This window comes from Astatotilapia calliptera, chromosome 20 (genome assembly GCF_964374335.1).
Source record: "Astatotilapia calliptera chromosome 20, fAstCal68.1, whole genome shotgun sequence".
NCBI lineage: Eukaryota > Metazoa > Chordata > Actinopteri > Cichliformes > Cichlidae > Astatotilapia > Astatotilapia calliptera.
The window spans coordinates 28251841-28279285 of record NC_137441.1 but is presented as its reverse complement, the minus strand read 5'-3'; the positions used below and the strand labels follow the sequence as shown (position 1 = coordinate 28279285).

The following is a 27445-nucleotide window of genomic DNA, read 5'->3' as shown; positions in this document are numbered from 1 at the left end:
TTATGTGATAAATTCATGAAGAGGTTTGATTGTGTGACTGTGTATTTTTTGCAGGTCTGAGTCACATATTGCTCACTGACTTGAAATGATGCATGTACGTGTAGGTGTGTGCTGGTGTGCGGGTTTTCATCTATTACATTTTTAGGACTTGAAATTGGGTTTTTTACATCAGTGGGCATTCTCTGTACATGCATTATCATGTTAGCCTGATCCAGTTGCTTCCGGTTTGGGGTGAAGTTTGGAGCAGTTGCTGCATTGTTGGCCACAGTAATATATCAGTAAGGTTAGCTGGATTATTCATTATAAGCAAGATTAAATAATGGGCAGTCTTTTGCACAAGACATGGGATGTGATTATTGCAATGATAATAAGATGAGCATTGCATGATTATAAAGACTTTTTGGCTTGACTCTTTACTTTCAGAGGTACTGCAGGCACTTTAGTCTGAGGAAGTTATTATAATTATATTAACAGTGTTTGCTGCACTGTCCTAAAATGTATTAAAGATAATTAATTTCATTATTAAGATGCTTATGTGTTTAATTTGCTGGGCACTTGTTGCCACCCCTCCTTTCTGCTTTTTGCAATTTCAACCCTATTGTGTGAATCTCACGCAGGTGCTCTGTTTTACATAACTTAACATCGACCAGGTCTCCACATTACTACATTTGCTAATTATACATAATCATGATCTCTGCCAGTGTCTGTGTTCTGCCGGAGAAAAAAGAACCCATTTTTCTGACCACATTTCAGTTGTTTTATCAAAAAAGTTAAAAATCTGAAGTTTTCAGTGTAGTGCATTACATTATGTTTTAACATTTCACAGTTTTTCATGTACGTAAGCACCTTTCAACCTCTCCTTTCCAAAACTCTGACAGTATTTGAATGTGTTGACTTCATGTCTAATTACACACCCTAATCACCCAAATCTCAACAGGTTCTCCTGAGTTACATTCAGCACAGCACAAGTCTGACCTACAGTACGTGCAGTCACTTCAACAGAACTACAGTATTATGATGCACTGACATAGTTATATACACTGAACAAAAATATAAACGCAACACTTTTGTTTTTGCTCCCATTCCCCATGGGATGGACGTAGAGACCTAAAATTCATTCCAGATACACAATATAACCATCCCTCCCAAACAGTGGTCACAAATCAGTCCAAATGTGTGGTAGTGGGCACATCTGCTATATTGAGATAATCCATCCCACCTCACAGGTGTGCCACATCAGGATGCTGATCTGACATCATGAGTAGTGCACAGGTGTACCTCAGACTTCCCACAACAAAAGGCCACCCTGGAATGTGCAGTTTTGACTCACAGCAAAATGCCACAGATGCCACAAGCAATGAGGGAGCGTGCAATTGGCATGCTGACAGCAGGAATGTCAACCAGATCTGTCGCCCGTGCATTGAATGTTCATTTCTCAACCATAAGCCGTCTCCACAGGCGTTTCAGAGAATATGGCAGCACATCCAACCGGCCTCACAACCGCAGACCTCGTGTAACCACACCAGCCCAGGACCTCCACATCCAGCAGGTTCACCTCCAAGATCGTCTGAGACCAGCCACCCAGACAGCTGCTGGAACAATTGGTTTGCACAACCAAACAATTTCTGCACAGACTGTCAGAAACCGTCTCAGGGACGCTCAACTGCATGCCCGTCGTCCTCATCGGGGTCTTGACCTGACTCCAGCTCGTCGCCGTAACAGACTTGTGTGGGCAAATGCTCACATTCGATGGCGTCTGGCACGTTGGAGAGGTGTGCGCTTCACGGATGAATCATGGTTCACATTGTTCAGGGCAGATGGCAGCTGAGAATGTCCCAGTTCTTGCATGGCCAGCATACTCACCGGACATGTCACCCATTGAGCATGTTCGGGATGTGCTTGACCGGCGTATACGACAGCGTGTACCAGTTCCCACGAATATCCAACAACCTCGCACAGCCATTGAAGTGGAGTGGACCAACATTCCACAGGCCACAATTGACAATCTGATAGACTCCATGTGACGATGTGTTGCACTGCATGAAGCAAATGGTGGTCACACCAGATACTGACCGGTTCTGGGTCCCCAGACCCCCAACAGTGCAAAAAACTGCACATTCCAGGGTGGCCTTTTGTTGTGGGCAGTCTGAGGTACACCTGTGCACTACTCATGATGTCAGATCAGCATCCTGATGTGGCACACCTGTGAGGTGGGATGGATTATCTCATTAAAGCAGATGTGCCCACTACCACACATTTGGACTGATTTGTGACCACTGTTTGGGAGGGATGGTTATATTGTGTATCTGGAATGAATTTTAGGTCTCTACGTCCATCCCATGGGGAATGGGAGCAAAAACAAAAGTGTTGCGTTTATATTTTTGTTCAGTGTATATAACTATGTCAGTGCATCATAATACTGTAGATCTGTTGAAGTGACTGCACGTACTGTAGGTCAGACTTGTGCTGTGCTGAATGTAACTCAGGAGAACCTGTTGAGATTTGGGTGATTAGGGTGTGTAATTAGACATGAAGTCAACAGATTCAAATACTGTCAGAGTTTTGGAAAGGAGAGGTTGAAAGGTGCTTACGTACATGAAAAACTGTGAAATGTTAAAACATAATGTAATGCACTACACTGAAAACTTCAGATTTTTAACTTTTTTGATAAAACAACTGAAATGTGGTCAGAAAAATGGGTTCTTTTTTCTCCGGCAGAACACAGACACTGGCAGAGATCATCATTATGTATAATTAGCAAATGTAGTAATGTGGAGACCTGGTCAATGTTAAGTTATGTAAAACAGAGCACCTGCGTGAGATTCACACAATAGGGTTGAAATTGCAAAAAGCAGAAAGGAGGGGTGGCAACAAGTGCCCAGCAAATTAAACACATAAGCATCTTAATAATGAAATTAATTATCTTTAATACATTTTAGATCAGATCAGCATCCTGATGTGGCACACCTGTGAGGTGGGATGGATTATCTCAATATAGCAGATGTGCCCACTACCACACATTTGGACTGATTTGTGACCACTGTTTGGGAGGGATGGTTATATTGTGTATCTGGAATGAATTTTAGGTCTCTACGTCCATCCCATGGGGAATGGGAGCAAAAACAAAAGTGTTGCGTTTATATTTTTGTTCAGTGTATATACTGCAGTGGATAACCTGTAACTTGTAATTCTTGGAGGATGGGGGATGAGAGAATCATGACGATCATCTGCTTTGTTACAGTAAGATAACAGTGACATCATTCACACCACTGGTTTCTATGGTAAATGTTTGGTAGATGTTGAGATCATTTCTAAATATAGCTGTGAAATCATTAACATAAGATAAGATCTTAACAACAATCAGCACTTTACTATTACAGGAGTCCTGTTTTTAGTCTCGAATGCTTCCACTTTGCCCTGCAGTTATGGTTACAGCTGACTGAGGAATATCAAGAAAGTTTAAAGTTAAAAGGACAGGAATTTTACTACTAATTGTTGCATCAGTGGCATTTTTACATTGCCATGATGCTGTTTAGAATGACACCTTCATTTGGTCTTAAAAATCCTATCTCAGTCAATCTCTAATTAAGGGGACTGGCTTTGACTTTAGTGTATGTCTAGACCACAGAACACCACCATATTTCTGGGTGTAACAAACAATGTTGCGTAATTTCATGTCTGGCCATGAAAAAAGAATATTTTTATTCCTTCCACAGCACAATCACTTGACACAGAGGCACACATTATGTTCGAGAGATGCTAAATACCCTCTTTAATCTGCCCATAGCAGCCATTATGGCTGATGTTTCCTGAATCACCCATTCTGGTGTTTGTTTCCTTCAGTTAGCATCATAGTTAATCCCCTCTCTTTGAGTCTTTTGTTAGTGATTCTGCTCATGCCTGAGCTTGGATTAGGATATATCACATTGATCAACAAATGCTGCAGTGCGCTCTGGATGACTCATTATGGCATTAGCCCGGCCACCGGGCCTAGCAGGTCTAATTGAGAGTCATCAATCCCTGCATCTGTCCTCTTGCTGGCTTAGCACTCTGTTAGTTTTTTCATTTCTTGATGAGACGGTGTGACACTTTACACCAAACCGTCTGTCACCTCTACCAAGAGCCCTGAAATGTGTAAATTAACGAGCAAGCGCCGGCATTGGATGCGCTTTTCCTGCAGCCCCTTTTTATGAAACAAATGCATAGTGCACTATGCAAGGCACTGCTAATGACACATTTTCATTTTATAAAACTGGTATTTAATCATAGATAAGCAGCGCTGTGATATGGATTATTGTAATGTACATGTGAATGCTGTTTCCACAGACACAAGAGGGAAATTTATATAAAATCAATATTAACTGGGTTCATTTCAGTCTTTTGTGTTCTTTAACATGTTGCAGGAAATACTGGACTGTCACATAGTTTTGTTGCAAGTTCTGTCCTTAATGTTATTTGGAAACGGAAATCTGATTGATAAATTTGTTTTCTTTGACAGATCTTAAACTCTTTGTTCACACACAAAAAAAAACACCTTTCCCACAAGCTGCTCTTTTAGGATGACGGTTCTTAGAAAGTAATCTATATAGTTAGTATTGCTGCATTCATTGTGTTAGTATGATTTGTCTTCAGTACAAATAACAGCCTGTCATAGGCTAACACAAATGTATACACTGTATACACTTTCTATACACAGGAATTAGGACATAAAAAACAAGACACATTAATATAAGGTGAACCAGATGCTGGAAGTAATCACAAACTTTAAATGCTACAGGAAAGCTTCATGGATGAAATATAGTTTGATGACAAATTACAAAGAATTGGTGCCCTCATCTTTTACCCATATACTGTTTAATGTATATAACAGCCAATACAGTTTTCCTTAACTATGAGGTTAAGTATTACTCACAGTAGTCCTCTTTAGTGTCTTTAAAGGGACGGAAGGTGTACAAAAACAACAACACTGGCCTGAATGACCGTGTTTTCCCGCACTCTATGAATTGCAGTTTGTCCATTGCACTGGAGTTACTCTGCACCTACTTCCTTGTTTATATTGTGGCCAAATAATTGACAAGGAGCTTTCTTGAAAATGTAAACCGGTCCCCGGGTCAGCTCTTTGTTCTGCAGGAGCAAACAAGAAAAAAACAAGTTTAACCTTTCACTGAAATTTGAGCGTCAGACTTTGAAAGGAGAGTACTTAGTGGCAGGCTAGGCTAGCTGTGGCTTTGATGTTTGCAGTGGTTTCAAGCCCAGAGGCTCCTCTTGACATGGAGGAAAGGTTTGCTACCTGTTGCCATCCATTTTCATGGCTACTTTTCACACTTGGCCTCACAGAGCCCAGCGTGAGCCAAGACTGGTGGCTAACAGAGACAGAAAGAATTCTGCTTCATCCAACTGCTTTCTATCTCATTACTTTTCACGCTGTCATTATCCATGTTCCTCTCTGCTTTCTCGACCCTTCTCTCCTGCTGTCCTTTTAATTATCGACTTCGTTTTATTCCTTCTCCCTTTTTACTCTCAACCTGTTTTTCCTCATTACCTCATTCCATTTTTCAATTTTTTTTAAAGGCGTTATCAGCCTGTGGTCTTTGTTTGAGGCTCAGGTGGACAAACACTGCCGGGATGAGCCGGAGGCAAAATCCTTTATTTCAAGTGCACAGGTGGGAATAGCCAAATAATTTTCATAGAATAGCCTGTTGCATCTCTCCTTAATGTTAGCGAGGTGGGGCCCTGAAAAATTCATAAACTCACTCTCCTATTGAGAGACATTTCCCTCTCCATGCCTGTGGCTTGAAACCTTTGAAGTTTAAACCAGCACTCCTCTTTATGCATTTGTGTGTGAAATTTTTGCATTCAAGGGAAGAGGAAAGCATAGAGGCAGACCTCCCTTGGTTGGAATGTGTTATCTGCGCCTGACTTTTCTCCCTGGAAATCCATTTGTTGAGGAGTAGAAGGGAGACTTTCACTGAGCCCTGTACACCTTCCCCCCTGTCTACTGTTGATAATTAAAAGCAACGAATTGTGTGCAAGCGGTGTAACTCTTGGCCGTGAAATTTTGGTCACTTGCACTGCAGTGAAATTTACATTGCGAGATTCAGGTTGTAAGTGTGAGAGGTCAGTATTATTTTTTCTGTTTAGCTCAGAAAGTAAATGGTAATGGCCTGCATTTGTATAGCGCTTTTCTAGTCCATAGGACCCCAAAGCGCTTTACACTACATTCAGTCATTCACCCATTCACACACACATTCACACACTGGCGATAGCAAGCTACATTGTAGCCACAGCTGCCCTGGGGCGCACTGACAGAGGCGAGGCTGCCGGACACAGGCGCCACCGGGCCCTCTGACCACCACCAGTAGGCAAACACGGGGTTAGTATCTTGCCCAAGGATATTTGGCATGCAGCCAGGGTGCAGCCTGGGATCGAACCACCGACCTTCTGATTAGTGGCTGACCTTCTCTGCCAACTGAGCTACAGCCACCCCAAAGTGAAGGGGGGTGAACGTTTAGTGCTCTGTGGGATTTATATGCAAATAGGTGTCTTAACGGTGCGGTCAGTATGTAAAGGATCTTTGGTTCTTCTCTCTCTTTTTTACTTTTGCCTTGAAACGAGTCTCAGATCATTATGCTAGCATATATGCATGCACGCTCTGTTCCCCAAAGTTTTCGTACTTATCTAAGCACTCTGTTTAAGGAATTTTTTTTTTATTATTATTTCTATCTCTGTAATACGTCACTGAGAGCAGATATGCCTAATATGGTCATCTCAGGCACACAGCTCTTGAACCAACCGCGTGCTGTTTGGACCTTCTGTTTGCAAGGGGCAGCCAATCAGAACAAATCTGGCTTAAAGGGAGTGTGATCTTAATGGTAAAGCTAAATTGTCGTTAAAATGAAGGACTGCCCCAGGGCCTGGTTTTAGATAAATTTAGCTTTTCTGGGGGAAACTATGAATCATGCAAAGCTATTCTTGTTCAATCCAAGACTAAAATTATGGAGCTGGAAATGAGCATATTAGTTCCACTATAAATATATTTCCCCTGTCACCTAGAATAATCTACAGAAGGACATAAAATTGTCAGAGTGGAGTATTATTGGGGGCTTGAAGTCAGTTTTTTTAAGGATTGAAAAATTTGTATTCTTGGTCTGTCACTGTTGTGACCTCGATCTTCCTATCTCTATGAACTGGATATTGCTTCACTTGTGTGCTGTGGGATTTGTGGGTGGTTGTTACAATGCTCTCCAATCGCTTGGTCTGGCCACTCTTGAAAAAGATGGCTTTATCTAGATGAGACATTTACTTCAATAATTAAAAAATACAATAATTACAATAGTTTAAAAAGTGATGGCGGTTGACTCTAAATATACAATCAAATGACAACTTAATGCTTCTTCTTCTCTACATTAATTTTTTGCACCTGATTTTAGTTGAATCTTCAGCATAGGGTTTATTCTTCTATATTCCTCTCGGCACAATCTCGTCATAGCTTGTAATAAACGCTGTAGTATTCTGCAATGAGGGATCTTGTCCACGTAACAAGTCCAGCTCTGATCCCCTGATGGATCTCTTTAAAAATATGTAAGAGCCTCCTTTCATCTCAATTGTGGCCTTTAATCTTTTCATCCAGTGTCATCACAAACACTGAGGAGTGGCGTTACTTCAAAGCGCTAACCAGAACTCCTACCCCGCTGGAGGAAAACATGTTCCACTCGGAGCAGGGTGCTCCAGGTCCTAGGGTTTACCTCCGGCCCAAAGAGAGCCTCCACGTGCCCCTGAAATACCAAAGCTTCCTCTGCGACCACACCATGGCCCTTCAGGTATGGTGCAGAATAAAGGTGCACTCTCACAGCATGTTTTATAAAGTGTGAACTTGTTCTGTAAGGAAAAACCACATTCTTGGATTGGTAACTATTTCTGGCTGCAGGATGTTAGACAAAATTAGATATATTTTTTTCTTGAGTCCTTTAAATGTTTAGATTTGTCTTACAGTAAGAAGCAGTCACCACATTTTTATCACTACAAATGAATGATCAAAGTAACTTGTGTGAACCTATAAAAAAATCTTCTTTCATATACTGATCTCATGTCATTTAAAAAAAATGGGAGTAAGAGGTGGAGCATGATGAAAGTTTATGTAACAGTCGTATAAATGTCAGTACACCTCAAGGTTTCTGTAACCAAAGCCGACCTATTTCAAGGGCACGTTTTACACACATAAAGCCAACCCAGTCTTTGTAGTTAATTTGATGCCAGAAGTACAGTTCAAAATAAATGTCATTTAGATTGGCTGCGCTCTTATCTTCTTCTAGATGAAGGTAGTTTTTAAACCCTTTGGTTATATTCTGCTTATCGTGATTGTATACAGTTTTCTTACTGGATGTGCAAATGCAATTTTTCTTTGTGCTCTTTTGCTATGTTTTTTTTGGGGTAGATGTTCATTTTTGATAACAAATGTGGGCTTCTTATCAAATCCTCACAGGGACCAAGCCTGAAGGCTACAGCCAGAGGTTCCCAGGTGGCCAAGAAGAATCTGTCCAATATTATTGCTGCCAAAACTATCAAGGTACAGAATGTGTTACTTATGCTTTAAACCATTTTTATATTATATATCTGAAGTCTTTTGCTTCTCAGTCCCTGATTTGTTTTTCTTCAGGCTGAATTTAAAGTGCAGAGTGCATCTGCTCTTCACTTTGCACTTTAATGTAAATGTTTCTCTGCCGTAACGCAAGCTTTAGAACTGAGATCTACACTTTTTCCCATATTTGGCTATATAAACTGATCATTTGATTCAGGTGAGCTGAGAAAGATGAAAGTGCCTTAAACGCGACATATATTATAAAGCTTGTGATTAGAGATGTACCGATCCGATATTAAGTATCGGTATCGGTCCGATACTGACCTAAATTACTGGATCGGATATCGGAGAGAAATAAAAAATGTAATCCGATCCATTAAATATCAAAAAAGCAGCTCACATAACTTGCGACATGGCGTAGCTCGGCTCATAACTGAGCAGTATGCGTCACGTGATAGAGCGGCGGTGGCATGCGAGATCTGTTGTCTGGTTCAGCATTTGGTGCCTCGCTACCAAACTGGCATTTCATCCCAAAGTTATCCCAGAGAGAAGTAAAGCAAGTGTGTAATCTCTAAATGTTTGTGAAGCATTCCAGCGTTAAGCTTGCCAACCGATATATGGAGCGACTGCCTCTTCTCTCTCCCTCCCTCTCCTGCTGCTACTTCAATCGTGAAACTGATCAATGATCAGCTGATCGGCTTTTCTGTCAGTCCGTCTCTCTTGTTTGTTTATCTCCCACTTCGCGCCAGAAAGAGGAAACCAGCGGCTGACCAACAGCAGCACGTTTAAGATTGATAATCTGTTGTTAGAATTTATTTAATATTACTTTGTACACCACGATCTTTTTCTACTTAGCTGATGGCTGGTAACTGTGCAGGGGCGGATCTAGCAAAGTTTAGCCAGGGGGGCCGATAGGGCATGAACAGGGAAAAGGGGGCACAAAGACATACTTTTCTTATTCTCATTTAAAATGTCTAGTTTTTAATAATGAATTATCTGAACCTTACACCCAAAGTTTTAATCTGATGTAAAAAGTATAGAAGTCCATTACTGTATATAGTAACTATTAAGTCTAATATACCCTAGTAAGCTAGTACTTTTGCCTTTGGGAAAGTACCATGTGTGCAGTCTGCAGTTCTGTTGAAGAAAGATGTTGAATCTATTTAAGTATTCTTGAAAAATAATTTATTTCTGTGCATTTTTCTTTTCACACTGCATCAAATTAAAGTTGATTACGTCGATTAAGCATCATGAGGTGGGGGGTGGTTCCTTATTTATTATTATTTTTTTGCTGGGAGTTTGCAACCATATTAATTTAGGTTGCTTACTCTTTAAAATACCAGAATAGGGAGGATGGAGTAGGTTTAAGTTTATTAGATTGATCAGTATTGCTGAACTATGAAATATTTTGGGTGCAGTGTATTTTTTGCATACAGGTATAACAGAATAGCTTTAGTGTTTGTTTGTTTTGTTAAACTGGAATTTGAACTTATACAAAATGCAGCAAGATATTAAAAAAACAGTTTTAATTTAAAAAACACACTATATCGGATTTATATCGGTATCGGCCGATATCCAAATTTATGGTATTGGTATTGGACATAAAAAAGTGGTATCGTGCCATCTCTACTTGTGATTGCAGTTTAGTTGGGTTAACCTCCTGCTAGATCCCAAAGTCTAACAACATCCACTGTACCCGCACTCCCAGACAACTCTCTGAGGAGTGGCAGTGCACCGCCTCCTCCCTCCTCTCCTCTCCTATTCTTTCCTGCACAGTCACAGCACAGACCCAAAGAACACTTTGAAGTGTCGACTATTAAAAAAGTTACGCTAGCCAGACAAGATTGTCAAGCAAAATTATATGCTGAAAATCACTTTTATCTTACTGAACATTGTTTATCTTCTCCAACTGGCAAATGTCAGGGTGGAGAGTTAAACTATCCCAGGCTAGACGACAGCTTGACACGTCTGGTTAATCTACTTTAAATGAACCATGCATATACAGTATTACTCTGAAGTTATTTGACAGTATTAAGAACTTATTCAGCTGTTTATAATATGTAAGACGGTTAGAGGAGGGAGAAACACTGTGAACAGGCTTGTTGGGCTGTACTATAGATAAGTCCTCCACATCACCACGTGAAAGAATATTCTTTGTGCTGCAGTTGTCACTAAAATTAAATGCTGTTTCTTATGGAATTCATTAAAACGAAACTTAAGGCTTCTTGTTAAATACTGGAGCTTAAATCTCACGTTATTGGAATGTAGCCTGAATGTGCTGAAAAACAATATATTCATCACCTCTCGCTAACCTGCAGGACCTTACAATAATCCTGTTGTTGGTGTAGAGTACAGTACCCAGAAGCTCTCACATTGCACAAGCTGATGAAATATTTGCCAGTCTGCCAAGCGTGCGTGTGTGTGTCTGCCTGCAGTTTGTGCGTATTGTGTGCCGGTGTCAGCACTGCTGCTCTGAGCAAAAATCCTGTCAGGAGGTCAAAGAGGTCGGGTCTGGATCAAATCTGTGTCCCGCTAAAACTGACAAGTCCCAACAGCAGCGCTGTCAGGATGCCAGCTTTGGCACGGCTGTCAGTCAGCACACATCACCAGAGCCAGATATGGGCCGCTCTTGTAGGTCAGCATTAGCCTGCAAATCTGACGCATCAACGATTTGGACAGCTGCTGTGTGTTTAATGACCAGATTGTGGGAAGTTAACTTCAGAGTGTAGGGCATTCCTCGTGGCTGAAATTTGAGTCTGTTTTAATCAGTTGCTGTAGTGTTCCTTTATTTATTTATTTATTTTGTAATCTTTTTTTTAATTCTAGCACAGCAGGTGGGAATGCAGGAGGTGGGACAGAAACCATTTTTTAAAAGTTTTTAGTTGTTACCTGGGGTGATGCATTAGAATGTAACACATTATTGTGACTGAATTCAGTAATCACTTAACAGTTATTGATCAAAATATTTGGCTTGTGCTATTCAAGTTCTTTCAATCAACTGACCTTATTTTGTGGTAGAGGTTGGCTAAAAATATCAGGATGGTTTATAACCTTTCAGAAATGGAAATCTTTGCAACAAAGTCGACAAATCTATCAGATGTATCAGTCTTTCAGATAGACTGATAGATCTGATAGATGTCAATGACAGACATTATGGGACTCCGGTGATCCACGGTGAGAGCCATTAGCCACAGATAGAGATACTGTAACTCAGAGCAGTGGTAAATCTTCCTTTTCCTCAAGAGCTCATCTACAGCTCATCCAGGAGGTCACAAAATAACCAAGAACAACATCTAAAGAGCAGTAGACCTCATTTTTCTCAGTTAAGATAGAGTTCATGATTCAACAATAAGAAAGAGACTGTGCAAAAATGGCTTCCATGGAAGAGTTAAAGGTGAAAACTGCTGACCGAAAAGAAAATCTTGATGATCTCCAAGACTTTTGGGAACTAATAGAGTAATCAGACAAAAGCTGAACTTTTGGAAGGTTTGCACATCATTACATCTGGCAAAAAACTAACACAGAATTTCATAAAAAGAGCACAAAAGAAATGCCATACCAACAGTCAAACATGGTGGTGGTAGTGTGATGGGCTGGACCTGCTTTGCTGCTTCAGGACGCCTTGTTGTAATTGATGAAACCATGAATTTTGCTCTCTGCTCTCTGTTCATGCCCTGCAGCTCAAGTATACAAGTCCACCTCTGATTGGACCTAAAAAACTAAAATGAAGGTTTTTAAGTGGCGTAGTCCTGATTAAAATCAGATTGAAGTGTTTTTGAATGTTCTTAAACAGGCTGTTCATGCTTGAAAATCCTTCAACGTGGCTGAATTAAAACAATTCTGCAAAGAAGAGTTGGGCCAAAATTCCTCCACAGAGATGTGAAAGACTCATTACCGGTTATCATAAATGTTCGATTGCAGTTCTTCCTGCCAAGAACCACTTATTAGGTTTATGGGCAATTACCTTTTCACAAAGGGCCAGGTAGGGTTGGATAACTTTTTTTCTCTTAATAAATGACATCATCCTTTAAAACTGAATTTTGCATTTATTCAGGTTATCTTTGTCTGATATTATTGTTTGATGATATGAAACACTTAAGTGTGACAAATACAAAGACTGTACCCTCCTCTTGTCATATGACTCCACTGTCTCTGAATTGGATAAGTGGTTAAGAGAATAGATGGTTGGATTATCAGACCTACAGTTTGTGGTCCGGCAGCTGTAGCAGAAACTGTCTCCGACAGTGAAGTCACAGCAGCACACACTAGTTTTCCTAAAATATGACGCTTTGTGAGCAGGAATGAGCAATTCCAGTGTGTTTTCATATGCCGCTCTGATGTATGTGCCAGTTATCATATATAACCGTGCAGAATGACTACATGTGTATGAACACATTTGTGTTGATTCAAACAACTCCTGGGGGCTATGTTAATGCAGCAATCTTCAAAGCACATTCAGTCAGTCTGTGGGGGTTTCAGCAGTCAGATTGCAAGCAACTTTTATATTCTAGTGTACAGCTTTCTCCATCATCATAATACTCTCTGGTGAATTTTAATATAAAGTTTCCCCAAGGCTGTTTTTAAAAAGCCTGTATATGTTGTTTAGAAATGAACTGCTTCAGGAAGAAAACATGGCACACAGAGAGAAATCAGGAGGAAAAAGCCCTGTTGAACTAATGAAACCAGTTTGTGCTGTTACTACCTAGTATACACGACCTGGCTATTAATTCCAGTAAGAAATCTGGCAGCGCAGGAGCCCTAGAGGTTTTAAATCAGTCTATTTAACTAATCTTGTTTGGAAGAGAAAATGATTATGTTGAAAGTATTTGCTGTAGCCTGGTTAACTTTGACTTACACAACTACTAGTGAACTTTCCAAAACTTCAGTTGTTTACTTTTAGATTTACCTCTAAACACTAGAACGCGATAGATGAAAGATATGTATTCCTGCTACACAGATTTGTTTTACCAAAGTTTTTCTACGTGTAGTTTTTTTTTTGTTTCCAGTACTGGATACCTTCTTTAAATTTCCAGAAACCCCTCTGGTCATACTGCACAACTTACCGTGCATGTAATGTATTTGCAATGCGAGGTAGTAACTTGAAGCTTCTAATGAATCTTAAACTACCTTATGATGCAAAACCTGTTTTAATGCACTGAATATCAGACTATCAGGTGAGGAAGTGACATGCTGCTAATAATGCTGAATTTTCACTTTATCTCCACAGGTTACTTTCAAAGCAGAAGATGGAAAGCCAATGGCCATCTGCCAAGTGAATGTGGAGCCAACGCCCCATGTTGTTGACCAGACTTTCCGACTTTACCACCCCGAGCTCTGTTTCCTTAAAAAGGCCATCCGCCTGCCAGTCTGGCACGACCCTGCAGGTTGTACAGATTACCCTGGCTATCCCCCATGAGCCAAGTATTCCTCGTCCTTCAACTCATATTTCTTGCTTTCTGAACTGTGCTTAAATTAGTCGTTTGCATATATTCCAGTTTTAATCAATATATCAAATGAAGATTAAAATATACATTCAGTTCTCATACTGACTTACTCTCCTGTGTGAGCATAAATGTGAATCACATGTTCACACGCACAAGGCGAAAACAATTTTGACAGCTTATGTGGGAAATGGGAATGAGTAATGTATTCTGCCTTCACTTTATTATGTTTTTACTAAATATCAACAGAAACAACTTTTCAATATCAGTGCAGTTTCTGTCAACAAAAAGGGTAATAAGAAGAGAGAAGTATCTGGATGCAGAGCAGGAAATGAAAAGCAAGAAATAAAAGTTTAAAATCAAGAAAATGTTTGATTGGCTTTTATGACTGGCTTGATGTTCTGAACTATAATAAAAACAATTTATAGTAAATAGTAAATTGATCTTATATTTGTTTTTTCCTGCCTCTTGTTGGGAAAACCAGCTATCAACCCAGATGCTCATGTTTCTGTCCGCTGCAGTGACCCTAACATCATCTGCCAAACAAGGATGCTGGTGAGTGAATGACATTGGATTTAATTCCTTCTGCAATTAACATACAAATATTAACAGGGTTAATTACTGAACTGATAACTGTTTGGAAGGGAAAGCACTTTATTCTAGCTGCACTGGTCTCTTTGTGTGTTGTCCTCCCTGAGTGTGACCATAGATAAACAGCCAGCCAAACTTCTTTTCAAGAGCCATTAAAGTGAGCGTGCTTGCTCCTTTAATGGCTTCATTCACAGCAATCACATCAAACTGACATCACTGAATTGGAGTGAAACCATAAAGACACACACAAACAACAACAACCTCTTATTAGGTTGTCATGTAATCCTCAGGTAAATATTGTTAAGTGCTAACACAGGACACTACAAGGTAAGTATCCTATAGGTATACAATCTAATATTTACACATTGGAAAATAAGCAGGTCAAAGGCAAACATATGTCTGCATCATTATCTCAGAGACTTCAACAAATCAAGCTACTGCATACTGACAGTGTGAGGATAAAGGCCATCTCATCTCATCATCTCATCTCAAAATGTCACAAAACCATCATCAGCCAGTTCTGTTTGAAGGATTGGATTCAACATAAAGTGTAATTCTTTGAGCTTCCTTCTGACATGTTTGTCTCTTTTTTACAAAACGTAATCAGGACAGAACTCTAGCTCATTTTTGATAGATTACAAGCTCTTTTGATAGAAGAAAAGGCTTGCCCTTGTGTCGTGCCTTTACACTATTGTAGTGCCAATGTGGGGTCTTTTTTATTTTTGCCTCTTTTTCCCCTCTACTCTTCCACCTTTTATCTGTTTCTGTCTGTAGGCACCAGGAGAGCCTCAAGATGTGTACTTGAAAGTGCCAGGGAGTCCCAGTCCACACATAAAAATGTTCTTTGTAATGGTTTTCACGTATGTATTATTTACTGGCCAGACACACACACACACACACACACACACGCACAGAGCTTAGCCTGAAGAAGCATTCATCTTTGCAATAATTAAATTGTTCATGCAGGCTTGAATCAATTAACTAATCAGACTGAGTTTTCATGCTCTGGCTGCCTGCAGTTCCACAGTCCATCGTCCAGTTTGCCTAATCTCCATCAGGATTATGTACACCTTGTTTTTAATGTGATATACAAATACTTGTTTTCTATTAAATATCAGAGAGCTGTCGTTTAACTCTGAGGACATGAATATAAAAGCATTTTGCCTCGTTTCACATGATTTCATTGTTTTCCTCATTTTCCTCTGTCACTTAGTGGAAATGATGGATTGCATCATGCATATGCTCATTCACATGCACTCTTTCACACAATATACAATCCTAACCACAGATATGTGCATAGCACTACTAATGGTACTAATGGTTATGTTTAGAACAGGAGTGTCAAACATAAGGACCAGGGGCCAGAATTGGCTCAGCAAAGACTCCAATCTGATCCTCTGGACAGCTTTGGAAAATTTTTCCAGCTGATAAAGACAACCCTTTCAGCCGTGCATAAAGTAATATACAGTATAAACAATTAAATGGAAGAAATGAAACATTATATTTTTGGTTCATTGAGAAAACATTAGCTACCAGAACCTGCACTTTGTTGTCTTATGATAAGATATCTCAGGGATTAAATGTGTAGTTAAACGTCTTTTTGCTGACACAAAGGCTCATTCGTCCGGCCCACTTAAGATCAAAGTAGGCCGTGTGTGGCCCTCGATGTAAGATTAGTTTGACATCTGTGGTTTAGTATCTTTATATTACAACGTGCTTCCATCAAGAAGAGCACATACTGTATAGCTAATTTATTTTACTAATAAAATATATTGCAGAAGACACATTGCTTCTTCATTTCATGTCTAATACTGTCCTCTAATACTGCAATATAAACCAGTCCCAAGTGCTGTAACACAGTCATTTGGCCCCCTTGCATTAGTGGTTGAGCATTTTTTTAATTTTTCACCCAAGTGTCGAGCAGCCAACCCGATTACCAGCAAATTACACGCAAATACATTTGTGAATTTGATCTGGATTTGATTTCTAACATTTAAAAAAAATATCTGACGATATCACTGTGAAAATATTTTAGCTTCAACCCTCCAGATGACGTGTTTGCCCTCAAAACCCCATATCACTTGAATCCTATTCCAAATAACCACAAACGCTTTATGAGAGCTGTTGTCTCAGAGCAGACCTGAGTAGGTGACTGCATCGCCTCCCACTCTGAGTCAGCTAGGGCCACTGAGACTGAATTCCTTTCATCTCAGCAGTGTGAGGATGATGTTGATGGCTCTGCTTATTAAAATGCTAGCACAGCCGTAGATCAGCCCTCCTCATCTCTTACCCCGTGCTGCACCGGCTGCATCTCCAGGGGGCCTTAGTTTAATTGTTCTTGATGATGTTTTTCCTCTGTAGTGATAAGTGGATGGCAGCGCCCTCCCAGATCTGGCAGATTTACGTGCACTTCCTGGAGCGTGTGGACGTCAGCTGTGTGACTGGCCAGCGGAGCTGTCAGTCACTCGTTCTGAGGGGAACGCAGGCTATCCGTAAGGTCAAGTGTTTCTCATCACACCCCGGCGAGATTGAGGTACGATTGTCACTAAACGCACTATTTTGAAATAGTAAACAATGTGCACATGTTCTCTGCAGCGTGGGATTCAGGCCTCTATCAAGATTTAAAGATTCATCAAAACTAAAATCAACTCACATGTCTTCTAGTGAAGTCATTATTTTATTAACCTGAGATTAAAAAAAAAAAAAAGTGAAGAAAAATGTTTTAAAGTGGGCTTTTTATGCTCATTTCACACTGCACATTTTTATTCTTAGATTCTACTAAAGCACCTTTGAATGATTCACTCCTCAAAAGACTTTGTATTTACTCTATACCTGGCCTTGGTGCAACCCCTGTGTTCATTTTCTCTCTGAAACAAGCTGTTTTAGCTCCCATCCCCTTTAGTTTAAGTCGCCTTTCTTCTGATTGGCTGTCCGTTACAAAAAAATAATGTAGTAACAACACATTTAAAAAAAAAAAAAAAAAGCAGGTCGGTAAAGCTTCTTTGTGCCACTTGGATCCACTTGTCTAATAGACATAGCCAAACTGACCCTCTTCTGTAGCTCAGATCTTGTGTGCATCACAACCATTGCAGTAGAAAATTGTTGCTTTGTGGCAGATGTGTGAAGTGAAAGAAAAATAACATGTATTTTTGCTTTTTTGGATGACAGCTGCCCTTTAAGTGCTGGAGCATCGTGCTCCTGCTGATGCTGTTCTGACTCTCTGTTAGTCAACTGGATTTTGGATGAGGTCTTGCTTCCCTTAGGCTTTATGTGGGTCCCTTTAGGATCCTGTTGCACTTAATGTTTAAAATTAATTTTTGCACATTGGGCTCATTTAGTTCCATCGGTCCGGTTTTGGTTTTAGACCCACGAAGACCTCTAGTGGAGAGCTCCGTTCAATTCTTTATGAGTCCCAGGAATCTAGTTATTTAATCCAGCGTTCATAGCACTTCAGCTGAATATATAATTCTTGTTTTGAGTCAAGTTGAAAAGAGATCAAGAGCATGCAACCAGCAGTAGTAGTCTGTGGTGATGAACTATGCGTTACACCCTCTCTACCACCCGTACACATTCCCTGTCCTGTCACTCTCTGTTTCCCCCGCCACTTAACATTAGCTTGTGGTTCAGAGACTGGAGCAGCATCTTAGTCATCAAGGGTGCTTGGGTCTGGATGCATTTTTTATATGTGAAAGTGGCATGTTCGAACTAAAATTAGGCTTTTACTGTATTGTGTTCTTTTTCAATTGGACAAAATCCGACTGATGCAGACGACACTCAACATACAGGACAAAAAAAATGCATAAATCTCACTTATCTAAAAAAAATGTTGAGGGATTTATTCTTGACAAATGATCTTTTTATCGTGAGCAATTTTGAAGTTGCTCATCTAAAGTGATTTAATGCAAATTGTTCTCTTAGCAGCAAAAGGAAAAAAAATGGAAGCAATTCCTTCCCTTATAATACCTCCAGTTTAAGATTTGAATCATTGTCAAGAACATGCAAATGCAGATTGACAGCATAATAGGTCTTTTTATGGGGTTTCATTTCATTTTATTAGGTTCCCTCGTTACTTCCTGTCTTCATGCCAGATCATGTCGGGACCCAGTTTGATACAATTTGAAAAAAATTAGCAGTGGCTTTTATGCACTCTGAACATGTGAAAATATGCTCCAGGAGTGTCACATTGCCCTCTATTTTTAATAGATTGTTTCTTATTCATAACTGAGTACAAGAGTAGAGGGAGCATGACAATACTTCTTCCTCAGAGTTGGAATAAAAGGGCATTTTATAGCATTCATGGAGAAAAAAAGAGAAGTGATAGACTGTCACAACCACCACGGGTGCATACAGTATGACCCAAACATGTTTTACCTTTAGAAATAGGGTACTGGCTGAAAAAGCGACAGATGTATTTTTAAAGATTTCGGCGTACGCATGAGCAGCTGCTTTGATCTGACTCGCGGCAGGTTAGCTCACAGTGGAATGCATTGGAGGAGTTCTATAAAGCAGGATAAAGCTCAGCGTCAGTGAATAGCTTTGCTTTTCTCAACAGATTGAAAAGGAGCTGCACAGTAAATCTCATTCCCACATTCTTATTTCTGTCACTTTCCTGCCTCTACTTCTCTCATTTCATTGTCTGCCTCCCCCCTTTTTTTATTGAACCTCATTCACCCTTTCTCTCACCCACTCTCCTTTAATCTGCACACTTCCTTTACCTTCCTCTGACTCTGTTAAGCATCTTTTCCATTAATTCTGTCCCTCTTCCATTTCTTATTAAATGTATCTCTTCTCTTTGAACACTGTCACATTCTTTTTGTCACTTGGTCGACACATTTCTCAGTCCACTTGCCAAACCCAATAAACTTTAATGGCCTTTGCCTTCTTTTTAGGTGGACCCAGCGGGTGTGTTTGTTTTGCCTCCTGCAGCAGTGCAGGAGCTCCAGCTGAAGGTGCAGCCATGGCAGGCTGGCAGCCGCTTTCTGTACGTGAACGCGGTAGATGTGGAGCAGCAGCGGCTGGTCACCGCGTGGCTGCTCTGTCTCAATGTTCACCGTCCTGTGCTGTCCAAGGTAGGACCCTAAAAAAAATCTTGTGTTTTTATCGTTTCCTCATATGGGTATCGGCCATCATTATCCAGTGGGGCACATTTGGCAACCCGGGTTTTTACCCTTTTCTTCACTGTGTCAGCAGCAGCAGCAGCAGCAGCAGCAGAACAGTGTGTTAAATACAGTTCCAGGTGTCTGTTTGAAAGCCAAACACTACAGCACGAAAGCGTCAGATTTGCAGACCTGCTCATCACACCGCTCTGCTGCAAATGTGGTTGATGTGTTAATTAAAGGTCTCCCTTGAACTTGAGCGCTCCCCCTCCCATTCATTAAAGGACAATGTTTTAATCATTTTTGCACTGCTGTTGGTTAAATAACAAAAAGCATTTCTCTGAAAAAAGCACTAGCTAAAGCTAGAAGCTTGATTCTGCTTAAAGGTAACATGCTAACCCTTCCCAGGCACCTACAGGAGCTCAGTCATTCATCTTTTTCGAAAAGCAGGACAATGTCTACCAAGCAGCTAGCTGCCTAGCTTGGTAACTTGTACGGCAATAATCTACCACAATATCAATACAATAAAAGTGTTTGTGCCACCTAGTTTTGTCTCACCAGTGTTGTAGAGTATATTTCATTATCAACCTTTTTGGGATTTGGGATTTTCCAACTCTTTGGACTCTCCTGCTCTGTACTCGTAACATTAGCATTGTGAGCACTGTGTGCATTTAGTCAATGACCTAATGTGTTCCTTATGCAACAGTGTTGCGTTAATAAACTGCATTATGGTTGCCTCTCATTTTTATCATCACTTTGTGAAGCTCTAGTGATTTAAAAGGGAACCCCCAATTTTACATAACACTGGGAGTAATACTGCCTATGCGGAAAGAAGATTACCAGCTATCATCTGCAGCTTTCCAGCAGGGGTAACCATTACTAACCTAACACACCACAATCTACCAGCAAACTGGCTTTGGCTCTGAAGGATTCTGGACATGCGTTTGAAGGATATCAGTGTATGAAATAAAAAAAATATTTAAGAGGAAGACAGAAGATTTGACATCATGATTTCATTTTTATAGTACTTGTATTTGTAACAGATTCAATACTTGAATCATCCGGGTACTTCCCAAGGCCAGCTCAACATTCCCAATCCCTTTATAAAGAGCAGCAGACCAGTGCTTAGATCCAATTGTCTTTAATAATGCTCTTCTCTGCCTTTCTCAATCAAATGTCTAATCAATTGACTGTGTACCTAACTGGCTGACTGGATTATGCTTTATGCATTATAGGTAAAGTACTAAATTCTTCTTTTGCCTGTTGTGTACAGAACATATTTCTCATGCACTACACAGCAGAAATATACATTTAATCAAATGAAATCAATTTAAGTTGATCAAATATCCACTTCTCCTAAAATGCTAAACAATCAAGTGATTGACAACAATCACATTTTCTCTGACAACAAAACAAAGAAAATGTAATGCTTAAAGGGTATTGCAGTGGTTATTTATCATCTCACATTACATAAAGTTATCTTGCTTTAAGTCAGGGATTGCCAAACATTACTTTAAAACCATGAAATAAGCATCTGAAGCCAGTCTTGGCCATAGGATGGCTGCATGTCTTCCCTGTGTGGTGACCTATCTTGGTTGGATTCCCAGCTGTCAAAGAGTGAGAGGCAGGGCACAACCTGGACTGGTTGCCAGTCTATTGCAGGGCTAACACAGAGAGACAGACTCACGTTTACACTTATAGCCAATTTAGAATTGACAGTTAAGCAAATGAGCATGACCTGTGGGTGGAAGCTGGGGTACATGGAGAGGACCCATGTAGGCACAGAAAAAACATGAAAATTCGGCATAGAAAGCCACCAGACAGTTGTTGAATTCAAATCCAGGATCTTCTTGCTGTCAGGTGTATGCCAAACACTGTAGGAAAGTATTTCTTTCAGTGGACATCCCTTTACAGATGCTCATTAGTGGTAGTGGTAGTGTAGTGGTTAACACATTTGCATTAAATGCAAAAGATCCCTGGTTTGAGATTGGCAGGAACACAAACCCAGCTTTAAGGGGTCATAGGCTAGCGTACTCTTAGTGCCAGTACCAAGACTGGATAAAAGTGAGGGAAGCACCAGGTGTAAAATCTGTGCCAAATGAAACATGCGGATCCATCCACTGTGGCCGCTGTACAAATGCTCATTACACCAGTTCACAGGCAGCCAGCTTATCCTGCCAGCTTTGTACCATTACTTTGAAGTATCAAATCACATTCAGATCACACTTACAAACTGTTCAAGTTCATTTACTCTTGCAGTTTCACTGTAGGCAGCCATGGGCTTCCTTTTGTTGGATACTTCATCAAATCATCTGGTGCACTTGGATGAATCCTGCAGTTTTCTCAGCTCTTGTTTTCAGACATTTCAATCCCTCCCTCATTCCTCTGTGCCCAAGAAGGTTTGATGCTATAACACGTGTGTGTGTGTGTGTGTGTGTGTGTGTGTGTGTGTGTGTGTGTGTGTGTGTGTGTGTGTGTGTGTGTGTGTGTGTGTGTGTGTGTGTGTGTGTGTGTGTATTTGCAGGCTTTTGAAGTATGCGTTCCAGTTGGCGGTGGACGTGGCAGTTCCAGAAAAATCACCTACACCAATCCGTACACCAGCAGCCGTACATTCCTGCTTCGCTCTGACCATCCAGATCTGCTCCAGTTCAAAGAGAATAAATTCCAGGTAAAATGAGACTGGAGGCCGTCCACTTCTCTTACCCCCATTAAGAGTAAAATCAATACTTTAATTAGTGACTAGAAGGAAAGAACCCTCCTCCTTAACAAAAGCTGCTCAGATAGTTTTGTTTCACGGAGTAATGGTACATATGTTGCTATGATGGTGTAACTGATGTCAATAACATTAGCTTTAACCAGCGGTGCTACTGACCACGTATAATCTGACACACTTTGACTAAAACGAAACTCTTTTTGACAGATTTTAGAAAAAAACTAGGCTAAAGTGCTTCCTGTGTGTCTAAGCAGTTAAGTCTTCTGACATTCTGATGGAGATTTCATCTACAACCGATATGATGGAGCTGCCGTGTAGGAGGCAAGCGGTTAGATATTATTGTACTGGATCTTTTTCCCCAAGTTTCTTCTGGAGATTTTAGCCTGGTATCAGGCCCTGTCATCAGCTTTCATGCCCTCCCAGTCAAAATTATAAATGGGTTATGGCATAACAACGCTACTGTTTTGACCAAAAGGCTTATTGTAGAAAATATGAGTGTATGAGTCGTGAATATACAAAGCAATACTGTTGACTTTCTTGTCATCCTGACAGGTGAGTACAAGACATCAATAATTTCTAGTCTTTTATGTTGACTGCTCATTCCTCCGTAAATGGCTTCCTTGTCGGCTTTCAGAACTGAATGCAAAGAATATTACAAAGTCATTAGTGCTGCTGTTTTATTATTGTGCGGTCAGCCTCAGTGTCTCTAAAAGCTGATTTGCTCACATTCAGACATGAAACACTGCTGTCATTGCCTTTAATTTAGTGAGGTGTGATAAAATGCTAAAACAAATGAGAAACTATCATTTTAAATTAAGAAATAAATGAATGAGAGGCGAGGGGAGCCTGTTTTCACATAAACTATTAAAGAGTCTCATTGTTGTTGGCCAGAAGACACTGCATCAATTAGACAGGGAGGGTGAGCCAAGTGAAAAACAGCCCATTGTTTTTTCCATCTTGTCAGTGAAGCTCCAGGTGTCTTATAAAGAATTTACCATGCCTGTGGCATTAGGCAAATGTGGAGACACTTTTCTCTTTTTTGACATAACTACCTCACTGTGATAAAACCAGCTGTCAGGAGGAAAGGCGAAGCAGAGATCAATACTGCCATGCTTGTGGGAAAGATTACAGCATAAATCCCTTAAATTGACCCATATTTCTGTTGTTGGCTATTACAGAGAGTAGAAGGAAATATTTCTGGTCAATCTACAGTAGTGAGAAAGTAACAAAAAAACACCTGTTAAAGATCTACCTCACTGTGATGCCTGAACAGAAAAACAATCACAACATACAAATAAAAAATTCTAATACTAGACTTTCCACAGAGGCAGTCAGGAGGTTAGAACAACTGGTGCTTCCTCATTTAACAATTGTGTTTTAGACATGCCTGAAAAGGAGATGCCCACAGCGATGATAAGCATTAAAACAGTGTGGATAACCATTTGCTCCATATATGGGTCATTTTTGTCCTGAGAAATGTTTTAATTTTTGAGTCAGATCAGTAAAATACCTTCAAATCTAACTGAAATACACTCTGTTTATTATCTAATTACTGCATGGAAGAAGGAAACTAATTGGATACTGAAATGAGGTCACCGGAGTCACAAAACATGCGATTAAACACTTAGATGCGTATTTCCATGTGAAAGAACCAGAGCTCACTATTTTTGCATGGCAGTTGTATTTAATTTGTAAAGTAGGTTCTCTGTATATCTTAGGAGGTAAGGGAACAATCAATACAGAACAGTATCACAATATTGTGCATTGCAACGTTGTATTGATACACAGATACCAAATAAATTGTATTAAAGAAGTTAAAGCATAAAAAACAACTTCTGGTGTCTAAATGTTGCCTAGAGCCTAAGATTAATCACAAGGCGATACCTGGGTCACCTGATAGGAGGTGACCTTTCTGCAAACAGTCGCAGTCTGACCTGGGCTGGCTGCAGTCACTCTCAGAGAGATTGTTGAAGGTTTGCAAATAATTGCTGTCTCATTTATAAATGCTCAGGTTTCCAAACATGTTGCCATCAGTCTGAATTGAGGGGATTCATTTCAACTGGCTGCCAGCTGGTAATAATCTGGTTATATTCATATAGAACGGTTGCTGACGTAATAAGTAAATAGAATTATGTTAAATGTGAATTTCTGTCTATGTAGACAGCAACAGATATGTGATTTTCAACAATTTCTTACAACTATTTGTTGTACTATCAGTAACTCACAATATATATTATTGCAGTATATTGCAATAATATATATTGTGAGTGAAGTATTGTGATAATATTGTATTGTGAGATGTCACCTTTGGTATATATTGGTTTCAGTTTTTTAAATGTGTTGTAGGATACGTATTTTTTCACTCTGAGGCATTGTCTTCATCTCAGAAGAATGAGTGGGGGTTTACATTCAGAAGTCTGGCTCTGTTACCGTGGCTACATGAGCACAGTGAAGTATATATGGTTAATCTAGTGTAAATGATCTAGTCTAGAAAAAGGGAGTCACATCTATAACTGGTTTACAGCTCTAATAATGTTAACAGATAACATCAGACAGTGTTATTGATCCCTGTCAGGAAAGTCATTTAACCCATCCTAAGCATTAGGAGCAGCAGGCGGCCACAGCGTAGCACCTGGGGACCAGCGGCTAGTTAAACCCAGAGCTATGGTCCAGGGCACACCGATGGAATTAACAGCATGTTTTTGATCGTGGGAGAAACCAGAGCAAGCACAGGAAGCCATGTCAGTTGCTGTGAGGCAACAGTGCTAACCACTGAGACACCGTGCTGCCAAATCGGTCTCAGTGACTGCCATTTATTCAGGGTTTTTATCTTGGGGCAGATCTTTGTGAACAATGCAGTTCAAAACAAAAATGATGGATTTATTATTAAACGTGTGAATGGGCAGACAGGTCAGCTTTAATAAGAAAAAAAAGATAAAGATCTAAATAAAATTATGTGTTATTTTTACTATGTTCAGATTGGAGGGGGAGAGAGTTACACCATCGGACTGCGGTTTGCCACGAGCCAGAGTCCCGGATCAGTGGACATCCTGGTCTACGTGAACAACCTGGAGGAGAAGACGGAGGAGACGTTCTGTGTGAAAGTAAACTATTCGTGAAGTGAAAGTTGTTTGAAAAAACAAGTAGAAGCTTCAGTGGAAATGTTGACTGTGCTGTACTTTGTAATATACTTTAAGAGTGTGAAAGAAACTGAAACTTTCCTGGCTCTTTTGTCATTTTGTATTAGATTATTCTTCAAGAAAATAAAACTTTGCAACACTGAGTGTTTTTCAGTCTTCTCATACAAACTGGTTTATTCTGGACTGCGTGACCAAGAAGTCTGAATGAAATTTGTTACAATAAAATGAGGTCACGTTGCAGGAATCAAACATGTTGAATAGAATCGCCAGCTTCCTTTCTAAACAAAACAAAACAAAACTGACTAGAAAAGCTTTATTTGCTAAATTATGCACTAAACTTAAAAGTACTGGGAGCTATAAACTGGGTGCAAAGCAGCCTGAAAAGTAGTAAATGATGTTGTAAATTTGCTTTGTTTCATAATCAGCAAAGTAATGCATGCAATCTGCAATTAAGGTGTCAAGGTTGATTCCCACTAGTGAGCTGTCCTCATCCAAAAAGCCTGTCAGTTCAACCCCAGCCATCCGAAGGTGGGCCGAGGGTGAAAGCAATAACATTTTATCGACTTTAATTACCCAGCAAACCCACTTGAATGCCACTTGATGGCCGAGTTTTAATCTAAGAAAAGCCGGGGGTCTGCACTCCTCGTCCCCTCACCTCCCAAACAACTTCTCCTCATCACTTGCATTATTAGAAACAGCGCCGTAATGAAGTATGATTTTCCAGCGAGGCGCACATCTCTTCACATCGCCCTCATTAACACCAGCACCCTTTTAAACCCTTCATGCTCTCCCTCCTGCTTGTTCTGCCATGTCTCTCTATTGGAGGTGCTGAGAGGGAGAGAGAGAGAGAGAGAGAGAGAGAGGAGGACCGGAGACGGAGAGAAGGCTGTGCATATTGTGTTATGTAACAGAGTTACACAATCCCTCCACCCTCTGCACCCCCCTCCATACTTCCTTCATCCTTGCTTTCTCTCTCATTAGAATGCAGGCTGCAAAGTAAGCCTCACCAGCGTGGCAAAGCCTAATAAAACGAAGACAGCAGCCAAGCCTAGTGCACTTCATCTTTACCTTCTCAAAGCAAAAAAAAAAACAAAAACCCAAAAACATCCTTTGTGTATTATGCATTTCATGTTAATATGGTCACAGCTTACAAATATACACATTTAAGGCTGTGTAACCACCGACATGGATGGGTTCCTATATTTAATTAAAGTTTGCCTTAATACAAAAGCTAAATGCCATACGGACGAGGTGCTGGCTGGTGCACACGTTCCTCCTGTTTCATGCTGAAATTTTGAGAGACTAGAAATTGAGTCCATTCTGTGTCGATGCATTCAAAAGTTCATCTGAGGCTAACGTGCGACCGGCCGTCTGATCTGCCCCATAAATGAACCACTGACTTAATCAGAAATTATTTAATCAGATTTTATTCAACATAACATCAGATTTTTCCTCAAAAAGAAAAAAAAAACAAAAAAACGTGCCAATTTTGTTTTGTTTTGCTCTAACCAATCAGTGGATTCCTTCCACATGCACAGCTGCACACCATCCCATGTAGAGGCTTTAAAACCCAACCCTATCCCTTAAATGGCGAGGCAAGTGACTTCAGTTTTCCATTCACTGCCCTCACAGCGGGTGTCTGTTGGTGAGCTGTCCCACGTGTCTCTGCCTGTGCGTGGAAAAGATTTCCTCCTCCCATCCATCCTAATCTGGCACAAAATAGTGCATAGCATCTCCGATAGGAATGGGGTGGTGTTTTCTGTTTGTGTGAAAGTGTGGAAAAGAAAAAAACAAAACCCTTCCCTCTGTTGGTTTTAATGCCTGGATCCTGGTTGGTGCAGCAGGCCCTTCGGTGTGAGCTGCATGGCTGTTCTCTGAGCGTGGGG

At 40.3% G+C, this 27445-nt stretch overlaps 1 protein-coding gene across 1 annotated transcript in view; it reads left to right on the top strand.

The window, feature by feature from the left end:
* Positions 1 to 25702, top strand: part of nphp4 (nephronophthisis 4) — a 170258-nt gene extending 144556 nt beyond the window's left edge. Inside the window, exons 21-29 of the mRNA XM_080295371.1 lie at positions 7631 to 7820; positions 8483 to 8566; positions 13806 to 13962; positions 14504 to 14574; positions 15385 to 15470; positions 16972 to 17143; positions 19500 to 19679; positions 22231 to 22374; positions 25398 to 25702. Coding sequence (XP_080151497.1) covers positions 7631 to 7820; positions 8483 to 8566; positions 13806 to 13962; positions 14504 to 14574; positions 15385 to 15470; positions 16972 to 17143; positions 19500 to 19679; positions 22231 to 22374; positions 25398 to 25538 — 1225 coding nt within the window. The 3' untranslated portion in view covers positions 25539 to 25702. The remainder of the gene's footprint in view (positions 1 to 7630; positions 7821 to 8482; positions 8567 to 13805; positions 13963 to 14503; positions 14575 to 15384; positions 15471 to 16971; positions 17144 to 19499; positions 19680 to 22230; positions 22375 to 25397) is intronic.
* Positions 25703 to 27445: the final 1743 nt, after the last annotated feature.